Source organism: Oryza brachyantha, chromosome 9 (genome assembly GCF_000231095.2).
Source record: "Oryza brachyantha chromosome 9, ObraRS2, whole genome shotgun sequence".
In the NCBI taxonomy this organism is placed as follows: domain Eukaryota; kingdom Viridiplantae; phylum Streptophyta; class Magnoliopsida; order Poales; family Poaceae; genus Oryza; species Oryza brachyantha.
In genome coordinates this window covers 9,515,760-9,532,808 of record NC_023171.2, presented here as the reverse complement: position 1 = coordinate 9,532,808, position 17,049 = coordinate 9,515,760, and the positions used below count along the sequence as shown (strand labels likewise).

Genomic DNA, 17,049 nt, shown 5'->3' with positions numbered 1-17,049 from the left:
AATAAATCTACTAATAAATCTACTCTAACTCCAGTATAATACATTAGTGAAGTATACTCCTTAAACTTCAGAGAAACTTTAATGCCCCAAAATCTGAGTAAGCCTCCAAACCAAGAAGCTTATGTTTATATACTACTAACAAAAAGAACAATGAGCTGCCTAATCAGTCACTCCCTGCCTTAACCTGATGTGCATGCTGAAGAACATGCATCCTGAGCTGGAGGATGCATATGTTGTTTGGCACGTCTCCAATGCACGCAGCCTGATCCACCAGCTGTGTTTTCTTGGTCTCTTGTGCTGTCCGCGAGCACCGAAAGGCCAGCCAGCATGTGGGTTTTGGGTGGATGGATGCTGTGTTTAGGGCGCCGCATGCCATGGCATGCCCGGCCGGGACACTGTCAGGTCAGGTGGATGATGAGCTTTCTAGTGCTTAGCGCGAGACTGTACCCTGCACTGGTTTTTAGATTCTGAATCCGTGATTGTACTACTTCTGTTTTGTATTCTATTAAAGAAAATATCTACTCTGATTATTCACTATTCTTTTTTCTGAATGGATATATCAATATATGGATCAACCGATCCCTTCTCGAACTCCTAATCGGTATAATTTTTATAGAACTTTTTATATATGAGAGTATGATTTTGGGTCTACCTTTTGACTTTATAATAGTTAGTTCATTCGTTTGCATCCTTAAATAGTTATCACAAAACAATCATCTATTCAGTCCTTTATTAATAACACACAGACATACCATGGTATGGTCTAGCTCAGTGGTTAAAACTGCTTATTTGTGTGACAGTTTCTTCTTGCGTTCTAGCCAAAACAAATTAGATAGTTGAAAGAAAAGGTGAAACTTTTTGACAGGCATGTAGTGGATCATAGGCAAATTTATCTTGTTCATAAATCATAACTACCAGTGATTTTGGCAGTGCTCATGAGAATAGCATACCTGTAACCACTGGTGCTCACATTCCAATTGGGTGATGTGAGAACTGAGAATGAGATTCTAGCCTTCTATATTCTTTTTTCATTTTTAATTTTTTTATATCTGTAACTCTGGCGTACGATTTGATCTGTATCCTGTAAAAGCACATTCTGCATAGTGTATATTCTCTGTCTGCTGTTTCTTGCTGATGTCTTCATCAGGAAAGGTCGTGCCGACCTCATGTGTCGTGTCTGATTACTATAGGATCGGCATGTCCTGATCTGCTTTCCAGTCACATTAATTTTCTAATACTGCATTTTCTCATGTGATTGTAGAATGGTTGTGCGTTGCTCACTTGTGCTTAATTTCTTTCATTAAAAAGAATCATAAGCACTACTGCTTTTCCTCTAAATTACAAGTTGGTATTGTGCTTCTTGCTGCCAATATGCATTGGATGTTCTACTATAGGATCTGGAATTACAACAGAGTTAGGAGCTAATGAAACAAGAAGAACCAAAAAAATCCACTTGCTTCTTGCAAAGATATTAATCTAGGATGAAGCACAAAGAAACAGCAAAGAAAAACGGACAAAGCAATTATAGATGCTTGTACATTTGACAATAACTAATACTGTACTACCATTGCCAATCACCAGAGGTAATCTCAAAACAGATTTCCAGGTATAGGGATATTCACATAGCTCATGCCCCCCCTTCCCCCCTCCAAATCATGTCAAATATAATCACAAGTCTCTTGAGCAAACCCAATTTGAGATCCTAGAGTGTCAAATATGACCCTCAAGTTCTTCTGCTGGTAATTACCGACGATTGAAGTTTCATATTCAGATTTCAGTGAGGCCAGAGCCAAGCACACCTGGGAAGAATCACTGCTGACAAAGTAGAGCACTCCACTGGAATCCACCTCCACTTCCACATTGCCCTCAAACACAAACTTCAGGCTGGGAATCTGCACTTCTCTGAACCCTGCCAAGTTGAAGCAAGTGTCAAGAATGGAGAACCCTGGCGCTTGCGGATACTCCGCGAACTGGCTCAAGAACTCTGCCTTGACTGCATTGTACACCGAAGGCACGAGGCTCGTGATGATCGTTCCCGAATCGACGATGACTTTGTTAGCCGAGAACCCTGAAGATTGAACCTCCTGGCCTCCAATGGTGATCCCGGTCAGGTTAACAAAGTAGAAGGGTCCTTGCAATGGGTCAGAAACCATGGATGTGTACACAATTGGGGTTGAATTCCGGTACACCGAGGTGTCGTCGCCGAGGACGAGAGATCCTGATGATTCAGACTCCTTGAGAGGCAGGCAGTAGGAGAAGACACCACCGAATTGATCCATGGTTTGTGATATCAGTGAGAGCTGGCTCCGGCCTAGCCCCATCAGCCCGGAGGTGCCACCGAATGGCCCCTGGTTGCTGGTGCCGCAGCCGAACACGAAGCCGTCGATGACGTCGCCGGCGAGGCTCAGCTTGTCGTGCGCCAGGACGCCCTGGGAGTAGGAGCCGTCACGGTAGCTGAGGGTGTAGCTGCAGGAGGAGGAGGATGGCTGGTCGCCGCCGCCGCACGCCCCGGAGGCCGAGCCGGTGGCCACCTGCAGCGCGTCGCAGGAGGAGGAGTTGCACGGCAGCACGGCGTAGGACGGCGACGACGACGGGTCGAACAGCGGGTCCTGCTGGTCGTGGCACGACGCGCACGGCGCGCACTGCACCCAGGTGAGCTCGCTCGCCGTGTCCACGATCACCGTCGCCTCGCCGCCGCCCAGCCCGACGGTGGCGACGTAGTTCAGCGTCCGGAGCCTCGCGCCGGAGGTGACGGGCACCCGCCCCTCCGCCCTGGAGGTCGCCGCCTCGTCCTCCGCCCAAGACCCGACCTTCATCCCCTGCTCGCCGCCGCCGCCTCCGCCGGCAGCAGCGACGCGCCGCTGCAGCGACGAGACGCGCGCGGCGTCGGAGGAGAAGAGGCCCCCGACCTCCTCCTCCCTGCTCCTCCCCCTGCTCTTCCCGGAGCTGGAGTAGCCGCCGCCATGGTGCCTCAGCTCCAGTATGGTGGCGCCACTCGCTGCTCCTGAAAAAAAAGGAAAACTTTCAAAGCGTCAGACCGTCACCAACCACATGGAAATTAATCCGCCGGCTCACGCACTATTCCCATCATTGTTTATGCAATTCTTCCCATGGCTGAAGGTTACATTGGAGGCGTACTACTTTTGGCAAGCTTCCCCAGCCGCTGACTGACCAAAGAACACCGCAGACGGAAGGAATTCACATTCATGGCGCCGTCACATCTCGGCAATTCGCATACCTCCCATCTCCTGCCAAAATGGCTCATCTTTTTCGAACGATATGCTGCACTGGCAAAATCTAGGAGACGCGAGCATCATCACACCAACACATTGCAGCTTACCGTGCTCCAGCACCACCGCAATACACAGTGAATCCCATTCCATCGAGGAGCAGCAAGAGAGTAGAGGAGAGAAGTGGACGAGGGCAATGAGCAAGAGGGGATCAATGCAAAAGAGACTCACTTGACCTCAGGTGGTACCTCCCCTGCTGCAACTCTCTCCTGCTCCTCTTCGCCTCCAGGCAATGCACGCCACCACCACCACCTCCGGCAAGAACCACCGCCACCACCATCACCACCAGCAGAGCGACGGCATTCACGGCGCAAGCACCCCACGCCATCACTCAGCCTCACCTCACTAGAGAGCGAGCGAGAGAGACGGAAGAAGAAGACGAAGACGAAGACGACGGGAGCTTGGGGGGAGAGAGAGAGAGAGGAGATTCTTGGGGCTGGACGGGAGGACGTGGGGTTTCTTGCGGCGCATGGGAACAAAGGCGCAGGAGCTGGCTGGGCGGAGGAGGAGGCCGGGGGGGCCCCGCGGCGAGGAGGAGGGGGTGGTGGTGGTGGTCGCTGTGGGTGAGAGAGAGAGAGAGAGAGAGAGAGAGAGGAGGAGGAGGAGGAGGAATTATTGGGTGGGGGGGCTTCACATGCATGTCCTCTTTCTTGCTCGGCTGCGGCGGGCGGCAGCAGCAGCAGCAGCAGAAGGCAGAGCTCGCAGTCGCAGCGCGCGCGGGCAAGCCGCACACGAGCCCCCCGTCCCTGGCAAGGTGGGGCCGGTCGTGGGCCCCACGGGCTGGCACTGACTGACGCAGTGGCGTTTATTTTAGTGGCGCTGGGGGTGGGGGTGGGTGGGTTTTATTTTGGGGGAGGGGAGGGAGGGGCGGAATTGAACACGGGGCGTGAAGAGGCATTGATGGCTTTGTCAGCGCAGCAAGGGAAGGGGAGGAGGGGTCAGCGTGGCACGGCGCCGGGGATCCAGATCCTCCGACGTAGTGGATTTCTATGTAAGAGGGACGTCCAACGCTGGATCACCGTTCCTCATGCATCCGACGGCAACGTCAGCTCTGGTTCATCCTCAATCATTGGAGCCCACAAGCAACAAACGTATTGTCCAGTTTGCTTCCCTCGGGCCATTGCAGCCAGGAATCCGATCATCGTCGAGAAGTTCCGGCCGTCATTGGTGGCGATTGATCTACTCTAGAGTTCGTCCTTTGTTGATTCATGGCTAGAGATTCGTGGGTCAACAGCTGAACTCTCTTGACGTATTCTTACCAACAGGAAAAAAATTGTCGATCTTTGTCATTTTTACTGCAAACCACCCTCGCTCGCTAAGCTGCATTCTACTGTGAATTTGTTAGCAATTTTTCTTTTTAGTAGTTTCTGGAACATTAATAACAAAACGAAGCCCCTATCATTATTTTACATTTCAACCAAATACTGCTTTCATGGGAAAGAGAAATCTTAATCAAGTTTGAAGCAACCTGATGGTGGAACTTCGATCTAGTGTGGCCCGTCCTAGCGGGAGGAGGCACTGTATGTGGGCAACATCAACGACGGATGCACTCCACCAGCAAGAGAAAACTTGAGCAGTCGACAAGTGGCTCCGCCGGCCAATATACCAGCGCCGCCGCTCCCCGGCTGTGAATGGGCCAAACAAGCATGCTGAACCCCGCGGTGCTGGCCCAAACGACGGAGAATGGAGTGGAGCGGATGCTACCGTCGGATGCGCGAGGAACGGTCATCGGCTTCGGACGTCCCTCTGACGTAGACCTACGTCAGAGGATCTGGATCCCGGCGCCGGTGCAACTTGGAGGGAGCTCGGACCAGCTCAAACCTCAGTGCACGTATCGGCTCGTATCAAGCGGAATCGACTCGAACTCGTACTCCTAATTATTTTGACGAGCTGGAGCATTAGCTCGTGAGCATAAGCCTTAACGAGCCAGCTTGCGAGCTACTCGTTTTAGCTCAAAAGCAGTAAAGATCGATATTTTCTCGTTTCATACCATAAGACTTTTTCGATTTTATCTAGATTTATATATGTACCAATAATTTTAGACACATATAAAACATATTCATTGATAAATGAATAGATATAGACAAACCTACAAAGTTTTATATTATAAAACTAAAGGAGTATATTTTATATATTTAGAATTTATTAACTAGTGTTTAGCCATATAATCATATCCAAACTATTATATTGAGTAATTTATTAGTTAGTGTATATTTTTATGTTTATATATAATAAAATAATAAATTTATAAATTATAGAGATAATTTTAATGAGGCTTAGCTTGATAACATTTTAGCTCGAGAGATGAGTTGAGCTAGGCTTTTTAGCTCGTTAACGTTTACGAGCTTGAGCCCAAACAAGCCAAGCCAGCTCGTTATACACCCCTACAGCAGGACGAAGAACAAAACGTCCGAGGTAGGAGTGAATAGAAAGAAATTTTTGATAACTCAATCAATGATAAAAGTTGAGGTACCAAGTTATATTGCAAATTTTTTAGAACTCAAGATATCTAGTACCTAGAGGTACAAAGTTTTTAATTAAGGAAATGTGATAACTGGCACTATTTCAAAAATAATAAAAAAAACCCATGCATTTCATGACAGTTGTTATAAAGCAGGGATATACTGTGACCTGAGATCCAAAGTTTAGTGCTACCGAGTATGCATCTGCCAAACACTTTCTGGAATAGCAATATCATTTTTGAAACAAAACGAGAGTTCAGTATCACTTCACAAACTTTTCCATGGTCTTCCTATGAATTTACCAAGCTTACAGAAACAGAAACCGTACGCCCCAGGCTCGCAGCTCATCTTTGCACTCCGGGCTGTCCGTACAGAGATGCCATTTTTGTCACCGGGCAACGTTTCATCAGAGTTTCAGAGACATGCATGCGCGCCATGAACGAATCTCTCAGAGCTGCATCGTCTCACCTGACACTGACAGCCACCACACCCACTTCTGCACTTCACCGGAGGCCATTTTCCTTTTGCACGGATGCAAGATTAATGTTCAGCTATGTTCAGGCGTCGTCGTCGACGTGATCAGTGAGTTTCGCGAGCTGTAGCCTCTCCTCGTCGTCGACGGCGGCAGGAGAGGAGCCGAGGAGGAGGTCGCGCGGCAGCAGCACTTCCGTCTGGTCGGACGTGGGGACGAGGGAGATGGCGGCGAGCGTGGACAGCCGCAGCAGGTTCCTGACGAGGACGGCGAGCCAGAGGCGGCCGAAGTCGGTCCTGGTCACCCGCAGCGCGCGCAGCACGGCGGCGCCGCCGGCCTTGGCCGCCAGCATGCCGACGCTGTCGATGCACATGAGGAGGGCGAAGAAGGTGCCCTCGGCGCCCGGCGGGCACAGCTTGGTGCTCAGCACCATCATCGGCATCAGCCGGACGCGGCCGACGACGCGGGAGCAGCACTCCTCCAGGGTGACGAAGACGGCGTCCGGCACGCCGAGCAGGAGGTTCCACCGGAGAACGAAGGTGAGGTCGAGGAGGCCGGACACGCCGTACAGCAGCTGCGCGTAGAAGAGGATACTCCGGAAAGGGTAGTCCTTGAGGTACTTGTGGTACACGAGGACACCTACCATGGATGCAACTGCACCGATGGCATGGACCATCCCAACGAATTCCTGCATGCAATGGAATAGTGCTACTTATTTTTACCATTTTTGCTATTGATCAAACGTTTGATTTATTTTCTTTTGTCAAACACGCTTGTAATGCATGGGGATAGGGGAGAGGGTGTATGGAATTTTTGACTTATGTATATGTCTTTATATTATCATGCATCGGCAGTGACTGGATTTGATCGATAGAATTAAAATTTTTTAAATATTTAATCACTACACGGACCCTATTTTTACTCTAGTGAAAGCCTCCGCATTTGGCAAACAGAAAGCGATTAGATTTGATTCCCTTCCAATTAGGCAGGAAAATTATTATCGAGTTTTTTTACCGTCCTTGAAAAAGTTTTTAGTGTAAAAAGTGTGGTAGGTATTTTTTAAAATGATAAAAAAACCCTTATTATCCCATAGATTTCTATAGCCCCTGCCAATTACAAGGGATCGAGCTACTGGAACTAATTTCTATTCACCTCTAACAAGGATGAGGTTTTTTACCATCCTTAAAAAGTACCTCAAGTTACCACACTTTTTAGTGTAAAAGAGGTTTGCTTCAGTCTAACAAAAAGTATCTCAAGGTACCGATACCTCGCGGTACAAATCGTTTCTGATCATTGGATCTAACAATACACATTTTACTCAGCTAGATCTAATGGTGAAAAATGATTTGGTACCTCGAGGTACTTTTTGTTGGACCGGAGTAAATCTCAGTGTAAAAAGTGTGACGTCTTAAGATATATTGTACCTTAAAATACCAAAAATTTATACTAAAATTCATGGTACCTTGAGGTAAAAAAACCAACAAGGATGAATTCCTATTCACCTTAACAAAAGTGTGAATTTTCACGATAAACAATCTCCTTTTTAACCCTTGTGAGGGATGCTTTATGCATTTGTTTTCACAATTCACAAAACATACTCATCATGCCTTGACTTTATATTTGTTATCTTCCAGCATAAATGTCTAGGAATCTGGAGAAAACCCAGCTCTTCAAATGGGACCTGATTGCCTGAGCTTTAAGGAACAATGCTATTGTAAAGTTTCCATGCAACACTTGAACATGGAGAGTGTGTACAAGCTCCAGATCTGGGGCTGGAGTTGATTCATGAAGATTAAGGAATGGTTTTTATGTGTTAAGCTTAGATTCTGAGATAAGGCAAAGCAAATGAAACATTAGGATAATATAGTTTATCTAATACTGAGGCATCTTTTAGAGACATTGAGGACAGCATCATGGACCAAGCAAAATTGTGGGGACAGAACCTGCATGAGTGCACCCTAGATTCCCAGTTTCAAGGAAAGGGCACCCTTTTCTCTAGGTTTTCTTTCTGATATACCCTGATTGTGTTATTTTCTGTTGTGCGCAAGTGATTGGTGATTAGTGAGTACACTCAACGTAGCATAACCTGTTGCCTCTTTGCCTCATTTCTATTATTTTATTGGCAAGTATAAACAAATCCTTTGAGCAAAAAAAAAAGGTAAGTACATATAACAGAAAGTAAAGGGCATTATAAAGATATGATGTGAACTTGAGAAGCAATAAAGGAAATTGCTGTTTCAAAGAGCATCTGTTAGCCTATGAGGTCCATGGGTTCCGTATTATTATCATGTGTAGAAGTGTTGAGAGAAAATCACACATTGTAAACTCGGTTTTCCCAGTCCAGAACTCTATGATGTTGTTTCAAACTTCCAATATGAAGTTGGGTTAGGCCTTTTGTCCAAAGAAAAGTTCTTAAATTTCTTTGTTCAACCAATATGCTAATCAGCAATAGCATTAAGATCAGAAACAAAACCCTTACCTGAGAAAATCCAGGATTAGGTGGTTTCTTGTTAGTATACCAGTAGAACTGTCCCTCATGAGTGCTGATACTAAGCGCCAGCGAAAGAAACATGTACAAGGATGGCTTCCATACTACTGGGTACTTTATTGTTTGAGCCATCCCTTTCACTGCGGTATGAATCTTATTCAATACCTGCACATAAGCATCTCGGTGAGAAACTAACATTCTGTATATTTTGTATTTCTTTCATCATTATATTTTGTACCAAGATACTTAGTTCTGCCTATGCTTTCATACACAGTCCGTTGAATTCATTGATTGGGTTTGCTTGAGGTTCAACCAGTAAGTTTTGTTTTATTCAATAAGACCTTTGATAAATATCTGTCACTCAAGCATTGGATTCATTTTATTCTGAACTTTGATAACATGTTATGCATGCAAAGGCCCACACATTTCAGGTTGGCCAAGCCCAATTAGCATGTGGCAATAACAAATAAACCATCCTTTATATGTCTGACCATATGAAGACACCAAAAATATATATTCAAATTCAAAACCTGATAAATTTCAATGCAGGCGAATAAAACATGTCACAAGTGAAGGGAACAAAATTTCAATGCAGTAAAATAAAACTGTTTTGCTTTTCACTTCAGCATACCTTCTCTTTCGCATTATGCTGGTACATTTTCAGCTCATATATGAAAAATCCTAGGAAAACCAACATTGCAGGAGGTAAAGCCATCACTCCTAATGCCCCCTACAAAAATATCATGCAACATTTAAACTACCAATGAGGCAACATACAAAAATGAAACTTGGCAATTCAATAAGCTTCAAGAATTTAGGCTACAAGCGACCTGTGCTCCAAGATGGTGGACAAACATGCCGCTTGTAGCATAACCGATAAGTGCGCCTAGAGATGATGAGAACGCACAAAGGCTTTGCATGTCTGGGACTAATGATGGCTTATCAATACCATTCTTCGCAATGCATGCATCTATTGTGACATCTGCAATGGCAACTGCCGTTGATATTCCCACAAAAGAAAGTATAGCGGAAGTCATCGGCAGTCCATTAACCATGGCAACAATAGCAGCTGAAGCCGTTCCAAGTACTCCTGCCAGCACCAGAAATAAATAAGGATTCAGTCGTCAAGTCTATAACTGCTGCAAAAATCGACAATATGATAGTAGCATATAAATTTCTGAACAACGTGTGACCATGCTGGTTGATCCTTGGTCCCTGTATTTTGATTGAAGAAATAAATGGTAATTGCTTATGCTCCGTGTCATGTTTGCTACTTTCTCAGACTCACATTAAATACTTGCTACAACAACAACATGTTATAAATGATCATACCAAGCGATTTTGTGAAGTGCAATAGCACAGACACATCAACTGATACTTCAATTGTTCTAAGAATTGGCAAGATATCACCTTATTTCAAAACTTGCACCTGCTAATTAAGATCTGGCTTGTAAAAAACAATGTATATATATCTTCAAACAAACTCAACATGACAACATGGTAGTTGAACCAACACATTGTCATCCCCCACTTTCATCCTATGAGCCGCGAATACCTTTTGACCCCATAGTACCTAAGGATAAACAGATCCTCCCTTGCCTGGAACTACCTCTCCACTCAACATTTCTCCACAAAAAGTCTAAATGTCAGTATCACCAAGGACACATATAAAAGCACACCATCTCTATCCATTATTACTGAATTATCAATTCTGTATTAGCCGCCAACATTTTCTTTAACCTTTTGGAAAAGCTGAACTAGCACTACCTTTTCAGTTATCAGCACATCAAGACCAAAATACATTTACGAAGAACATGTATGCCTACCAATATGTCATCGTCTCTGCAACCAAAGATTTCTCTGACGCTATGGACGCCAGATGAATACAATTCCACAGCGTCCTTACCAGCAACTGCACTATTGAAATTTTCCTGAATTTTTGTTCAACCATGAACATACTCTTATCGACAGACAACAAGATTAGCCTATTTATTATCTATGCACGCAAATTTAATCGCATCAATTCTCATGTTCAATGCGGATTCAATGGCTGACCTGCAAAGAGGAAGTAGGGGCGGCGGCGGTAGCCGCGGACGGGGAAGACGTCGGTCATGATCCCCCAGAGAGGCTTGAGGACCCAGGGGATGAAGAAGAAGACGGAGAGGAACTGCACGGTGGACGGCTGCACGCGCTGCACGTCCTTCCAGTAGTAGTCGGACGCCACGCGGAAGAAGGAGCCCGCGAACCCCTGGCTCAGCCCGTACACCAGCACCACGCCGGCGACGAACGTCGCGCCCAGCTCCCGGCACAGCATCCGCACCCACCGCACCGGCTCCAGCGCCGCGCTCGCCCATCCGCCCCCGACACCGATACCGCCGCGCCCGCGCGGCTCGCCGGCGCTGTCGCCGTGGCCGCCGTCCGCCTCCATGGCGGCGATCCCCTCTTCCTCCTCCTCCTCCTCCTCCAGCATTGACCTCGGATTTCTTGCTCGGCTTCTTGGAGAATGGAGAATCACCTGCTCGTGCGGGTTCTTCCGCACGAGTGCGGGCTAGGAGACGGATATGGGGGCACGGGTGCGCACGCGCAGGCGCCTCACCGACGAACTCGAGCACTGCGACTGCAAGCAAGGTCGCATTTGGATTAGTTTGTCGGGGGGAGGAGGAGGAGGAGGTGTTCACCGGGGAAGCCTTGAGCTCCGGGAGGTGACGCTCACCTCACCTGCATCTGAGGAAGCCAATGCGTTGACTAAAAGGCATGGAGGCGACGTCAGACGTGGGACCGAATTTTCGGCCAAAAATTTGACCTTTGGTATGGATTGCCATTGCTGTCTCATCCTTTTTGACCATTCATAGGAAAGTTTGGAAATTTGATCATGGTAAGTCAAAACCAAGCGGAAATGTACGACTTCTGATGAAAATCCTGAATGCGTCCTCTGGGGACAGTTGAATTGGAGTAAAACTGATGAAGGAGACCACACGACAAATGTAATGACAAAAGAAAATAAGCATCTCCTTTTCAGAACAAGAAATTGCATATATATAAACTATTTCCAACAAACTCAGAAGCATCAAGTGCTGCATGCAAACTCTTCTTTTTGTTTTTCGTTTCTGCCTATTGCTTAACCTCATCTCTTCGTTTTTTATTTCTGTCTATGCTTAACCTCATCTTTTTGTTTTTTATTTCTGTCTATTTTTATGCTTATTGTCAAAATTTTAATTTTTAATTTGGATTTCATTTTGAGATTTTTTTACCAATTTTATTTTTTAGCATTGGTTTTTAGATCGTTAAGAATATATATATAAATGTTATTCATAAATTACTTTTTATTTACAAATATATCATTTGACTTTTTTTATAAAAAACAAAATAATCATCCCAACAAAAACACAGATAAGCATTTTGGCGCTCTGCCCGCACATTCATAGCGTCAGCAAGGTACGCTTCAACAGCAATATTTACTAGAAATGCAAAATATACCAAACAAGCCAACAATTGGACATGGCCGATGCAAGCGGAAGTATTCCTCGATCCCAAAATAAAACAATCTTTCATTTTTTATGTATAATATTTGACTCTTCATCTTATTCAAAAAATATTTGCGATCAGCATTTTTATTTTTATTAGATGATAAATCATAAATAGTACTTTACATGTGACTAATTTTATTTCAATTTCTTAAAAAAATTTCAAATAACGTGGAGCACGGGAACCGAAAGTTTGGTTTATTAAGGGACGGAGGAGTAACATGTGCAATTTTTATATCCTCCTAGCCTGCATCAAGGGTCTAGTGGGATCCGTTAGGTTCAACCCATTTATACACTTCAACCTAGTTTTAGTAGATTTAAAATAATGTTTTTAGAATTTAAATGGGTCCATGGTTATAACATTAAGAACCTCGGATCCATTTATCGATACTTTCCGTTGTTTTACCCATTTTAGCCACTTTGTTCATACTAAATACCCATTTAGTATGTATAAATTTTGATCTAAAATTTTTAAACTCATGTTCGTATTATAAGATTTATTAAATTTACTAAAATTTGATGGGGTGATTTATTATGTAAAAGGAAATTTGTACAAAATTTTGATTTGCTTTACATATGGAACCTATATATATCTTTTCTCCTACTAATTGGGTTATCCATGCATAACCTATGCAGAAAGTGAGCTCGGCATGAATTAACCCTATTATAACAATTATTCATGAACTCAATAAAAAAAATTTACATTGATCCATATCCTAACCATTTTCGTACCTGCCGGTACAACATCAGTAGGTACTACATGAAAAGGAGGCAAAGTTTAATTTCAAATGATAATCTTTTTTCTTTGGCAGATGCCAGACAGTGTAAATGGTCAATTTACCTTTGTCTATTCTCTTTGATCACCTGAAGTGCTCTCGGAACGGCGAGACGATGAGATCCCAGCGTGCTTGTGTAGATTTATGATGGCTGTTTGCAGGCAGCGTTGGGATTGTTCGCTAGGAGGTCGCCTCGTCGCGCTGCAAGACGACGGTGGTGTCCTCCACCTCCGCCCGGCGGCGCGCGCCGGGGCAGGAGCAGGACACGGCGGCGTAGTGCTGAGCCCGCCGGCGAGAGGCGTCCGGGATGGAGGCTTCCCGGATTTCTAGAGCATCGTCTCACCGCGCGGCCTCTGCCGGAAATGTTGCCCGAATTCATACAGCAGAAAAGCACGCGGATTTCACAAAACAGGAGAGGCACAGAGGATATGCAGCTTGGGTTTTTCACTGAATCTTTGATCCATTATCAGAAGCTCAGACCAGTTTGGGTAAATTTACAAATTACAATTTTATGAAAGGTATGACAAAAAAAGCTCCTATCTTGATTTACACTTGTTGAGTTTCATCTAGCAAGAGAATGGAATTTCTGAATCCCCCAGTCCCCACAGAAGAAACTGTAGAACAATCAGAAATTGTTTCTGTACAATGCCACTCACATGTATCATGCAACTCCTGTTTGCTTCATCCAGAGAGACCACTTAACTGCTTCCAGGAAGTTTCCATTCCTCTGCAGAGCCGCTATGAGGTTAGTATAAGTTATTCGATCAGCGGAAATGCCCTTAAGCCTCATCTCTTGCATCAATTTAACAGCATCTTCAGGCATTCCCGCTATCCCATATACTTTTATCAATGTGTTGTAACTGTACAGATCTGGTTCAAGACCACGACTCTTTAGCTCTGCAAGAACATTTGCAACTCCTTCGATCCAACCCCTTCTCCCATATATATTGATCATAATGTTGTAAGTATAATGATCCAGGTCGCATCTTGCTCTCTCCATTTTTTGCAAAACAGCAGCAAACTCCTCCAGTTGTCCTGTCTTGCCATAAGCATCCAGCATACAATTGTACGCCTCGAGAGAAACAGGAAATCCTGCCTCTTGCATCCTCTGGACAAAATAAGTCATGCTACGAAAATCCCCATTTTTTGCATATGCAGCAATGATGGTATTGTATGATATAATATCTGCCAGCCCCTGCTTACGAGCCATGAGAAATACCTTTTCAGCCCTATTAAAAAGACCGGCTTTGCCATATATATCTAGCAACACATTGAGGGTGACAGTATTGGCCAAGTGCCCTTGTTGGATCATTTCATCAAAAATCCTTGAGAGCTCATCAACTGGTATTGCCCGACCACAGCAGTTTATAATGCAGTTGTACATGGCTTCATCCAATTCAACTCGACTCTTTAGTATCCAGTAATATGTATCAGACAACTTCTCGAGTAGGCCACATTTTTGGTATGTCCGAAGCATGTCAAGGAAAAGGTACTTATCAGGAACTATTTCATTTTGTTTCTTCATGTCTTCCAAAACCAAACAGGCATCTTCTGGTCGCCCAGCTTTACTATACATCCTCACAATTATGCTGTAGGCAATCATGTCAAGAACACAGGACGATGCTTTCAGTTCAACATATAAAGTTTCAGCATCAGCAAATCTATCCATGATGCTGAAAACATCAATCATACTGCAGTAAATACGTAGATTTGGATGTGTTGCAGACTTAGGCATCTGATTGTATATCCTGACAGCATCATCACAACTGCCAGCCTCTTTGCAAGAACAGATCAACGTATGATATAGATTGTCTTCAAAATCAGAATCTCTCCACTTCTTTTCACGCAAAACACACAGAGCTTCTTCTATTAAAGAATGTTGAACAAATGCTGTTACTAAAATAGAGCATGAGGTGGCATCAAACAAAACATTCTTGTAGAAACATGCTTGTAGAATCTGAAGAACTCTATGCATCCTTCCTACTGATCCATATGCCCGGACAAGAACAGTGACAATTGATGAACACTGGCAGCCTGCTGCCCTCATGTCCTCAAGAATCTCTTTTGCACCTTCACTGTCATCATGTCTTGCTAGTAGGTTAATCATTGTATAAAAGTTGGATGCATTTGGTTTAAATCCAGATTTTCGGAGTTTCTGGTAGTATAAAATTGAGTCTTTGTATTTGTCTGCTCTACCTAAACCTTCAACCATTGATCTATAGGTTGTCTCGTCAGGAGCTAAACCTGCACTCTTAAGCCTATTAAACACTTCCATTGCTTTCTGCATGTCAGAAACTTTTCCATAACCTGTAATTAAGGTATTGTATGCCACAACATCCAGGTCGATTCCTTCATCTACCATGGATCTTAATACCAATTCAGCCTCTTCCATTTTGCCTTGTTGACTATAAGCATTTAGACGCACTAACCAATTTTCCTTGCTTGGAACTACTTCATCATATTTCATCAGAGTAATAACCTCCTCAGACTTGGCAAAAAGGCCTGCCCGTGTATACAAAGTAATCATCGCTGAGTATGCATTAATACACTTAATGCTACAGTTTCTCATTTTTGCAAAAGTAAATTCAGCTTCCGGAAGGTTTCCGGTTCTCTGGTATAGCCCCATAAGCATACCGACTGTAGACACATTAGGCTGCACCTCTCTTTCAAGCATCATATGAAACCACTTTGTCCCCCAAGGAACAAGCCTCCTTTTTGCACAAACATATATAAGACCATTAAATGCTTGAGCGTCCAGTGTGCAACCTGAATCAGCAACCATTTCATGAAGCAACTGTCCAGCTATTTCCCAGTCCTCCTTCCAGGCAATCGCTTGAAGAGCTAGGTGATATGCCTCAGGATTTCCCTTCAGCTTGCCATTAGCTTTCATCCACTCAAAGAAACGAAGAGCTGTCTTATCATTGTGCTTCTCGAGACGTATGAGAACAGAATTGCACTCCTCGATGCTAGATTCATATGTAACACTGGACAAGATTGCACTGATATCATCCTCGCTCAAGAAAACTCTCTTATCTTGCCCACTCTTTCCATTGGAACGCCTCGGAGCAGTATACCGTGCCAGTTTGTTTCCACCCTGCACTCTCCTCCTGAATTTCATTCCCTTCTTTCCTGCAGAACTTCTTGAAATACCACCAATGCCATCCACCACGTCTCGAGACGGTGCTAATTTTCCACTGAAGCTAGCATCTTCAGGTGGATCAGACACGCATAGCGTAGACTCCCTGCTGCCACTGTCCTCCAGAGAGGAAACCCCACCATTCACCAAACTTGCCCTCGGATAAATCTTCCTCCTTCCACTGCCAACATACAAGAGCCCATGGCAAGTAGCAGCTCCACCAGCTGCTTGTCTCCGGTCCACGGCATATCCGGCGCTGATTGGCAGCACCCAAGAACTGAACCCAACCGAATCCGATCCAAACTGACCCGCGCTCCCAGCCGCAAGATTGCCTCTTCTGGGCTCCGGAGCACCACCTCGCTTGCAGATCCGCAGGGCAGCCATTCGGATTGGGGGAATAACATAGACTCTGGATCGAACAATCTTGCAAATCAGAAAAAAAAAATCACAACAATGTGATCAGCGAGACAGAGGAAACGAGATCACCAGAACAGGACCAAACCAAAATACACATAATGACAAAAAAAAAAGATCGACTCTTTTGAAAGATCAGCCGGTCAGCTCGCACATTCGGCCATTCGGGCTCTTCTTGGCACACGTACAGAAGGGTCTCGGTGCGGGTGGTACCTGAAGGCAGGCAGGCATGACGGCGGACGGCCAGCCGGCGCGGAAGAAACCGGGGCACGTCGGAAGCGGGCGGACTGAGGCGCTGGCGTATGTGGGGATGGCCGCGGCGGCGGCGGCGGCCGGGCGGAGGACGAGGTGAAGCGTGGCGTGGCGCGAGGACGCGGGGATGGGGAGGGTTTTGGGGATGGGAATATGGGATAGCCGGATAGGGAACGGGTGACGGAGGGAAAGAGTCAAAGCGGGTTGGAGCTACGGATATTTAGGCCGTTTCGGA

General features: G+C 45.2%; 3 protein-coding genes across 3 annotated transcripts; all 3 read right to left on the bottom strand.

The window, feature by feature from the left end:
- Positions 1-1,276: 1,276 nt before the first annotated feature.
- On the bottom strand, positions 1,277-3,792 carry LOC102711460 (aspartyl protease family protein At5g10770-like). The gene is made up of 2 exons (XM_040527515.1): positions 3,462-3,792; positions 1,277-3,004 (listed from the first exon to the last, which is right to left on the bottom strand). The coding sequence occupies exons 1-2, from the start codon at positions 3,616-3,618 to the stop codon at positions 1,659-1,661; spliced, it is 1,503 nt and encodes a 500-aa protein (XP_040383449.1). The 5' UTR covers positions 3,619-3,792; the 3' UTR covers positions 1,277-1,658.
- Positions 3,793-5,881: 2,089 nt separating this feature from the next.
- Positions 5,882-11,182, bottom strand: LOC102711182 (probable folate-biopterin transporter 6). Its single transcript, XM_006661184.3, has 5 exons — positions 10,768-11,182; positions 9,543-9,802; positions 9,344-9,442; positions 8,704-8,877; positions 5,882-6,912 (listed from the first exon to the last, which is right to left on the bottom strand). The coding sequence occupies exons 1-5, from the start codon at positions 11,180-11,182 to the stop codon at positions 6,310-6,312; spliced, it is 1,551 nt and encodes a 516-aa protein (XP_006661247.2). The 3' UTR covers positions 5,882-6,309.
- A 1,721-nt stretch (positions 11,183-12,903) lies between these two features.
- LOC102717366 (pentatricopeptide repeat-containing protein At4g30825, chloroplastic) lies at positions 12,904-16,946 on the bottom strand. The gene is made up of 2 exons (XM_006660574.3): positions 16,776-16,946; positions 12,904-16,571 (listed from the first exon to the last, which is right to left on the bottom strand). Exons 1-2 carry the CDS (start codon positions 16,791-16,793, stop codon positions 13,674-13,676), a joined length of 2,916 nt encoding a protein of 971 aa, XP_006660637.2. The 5' UTR covers positions 16,794-16,946; the 3' UTR covers positions 12,904-13,673.
- Positions 16,947-17,049: the final 103 nt, after the last annotated feature.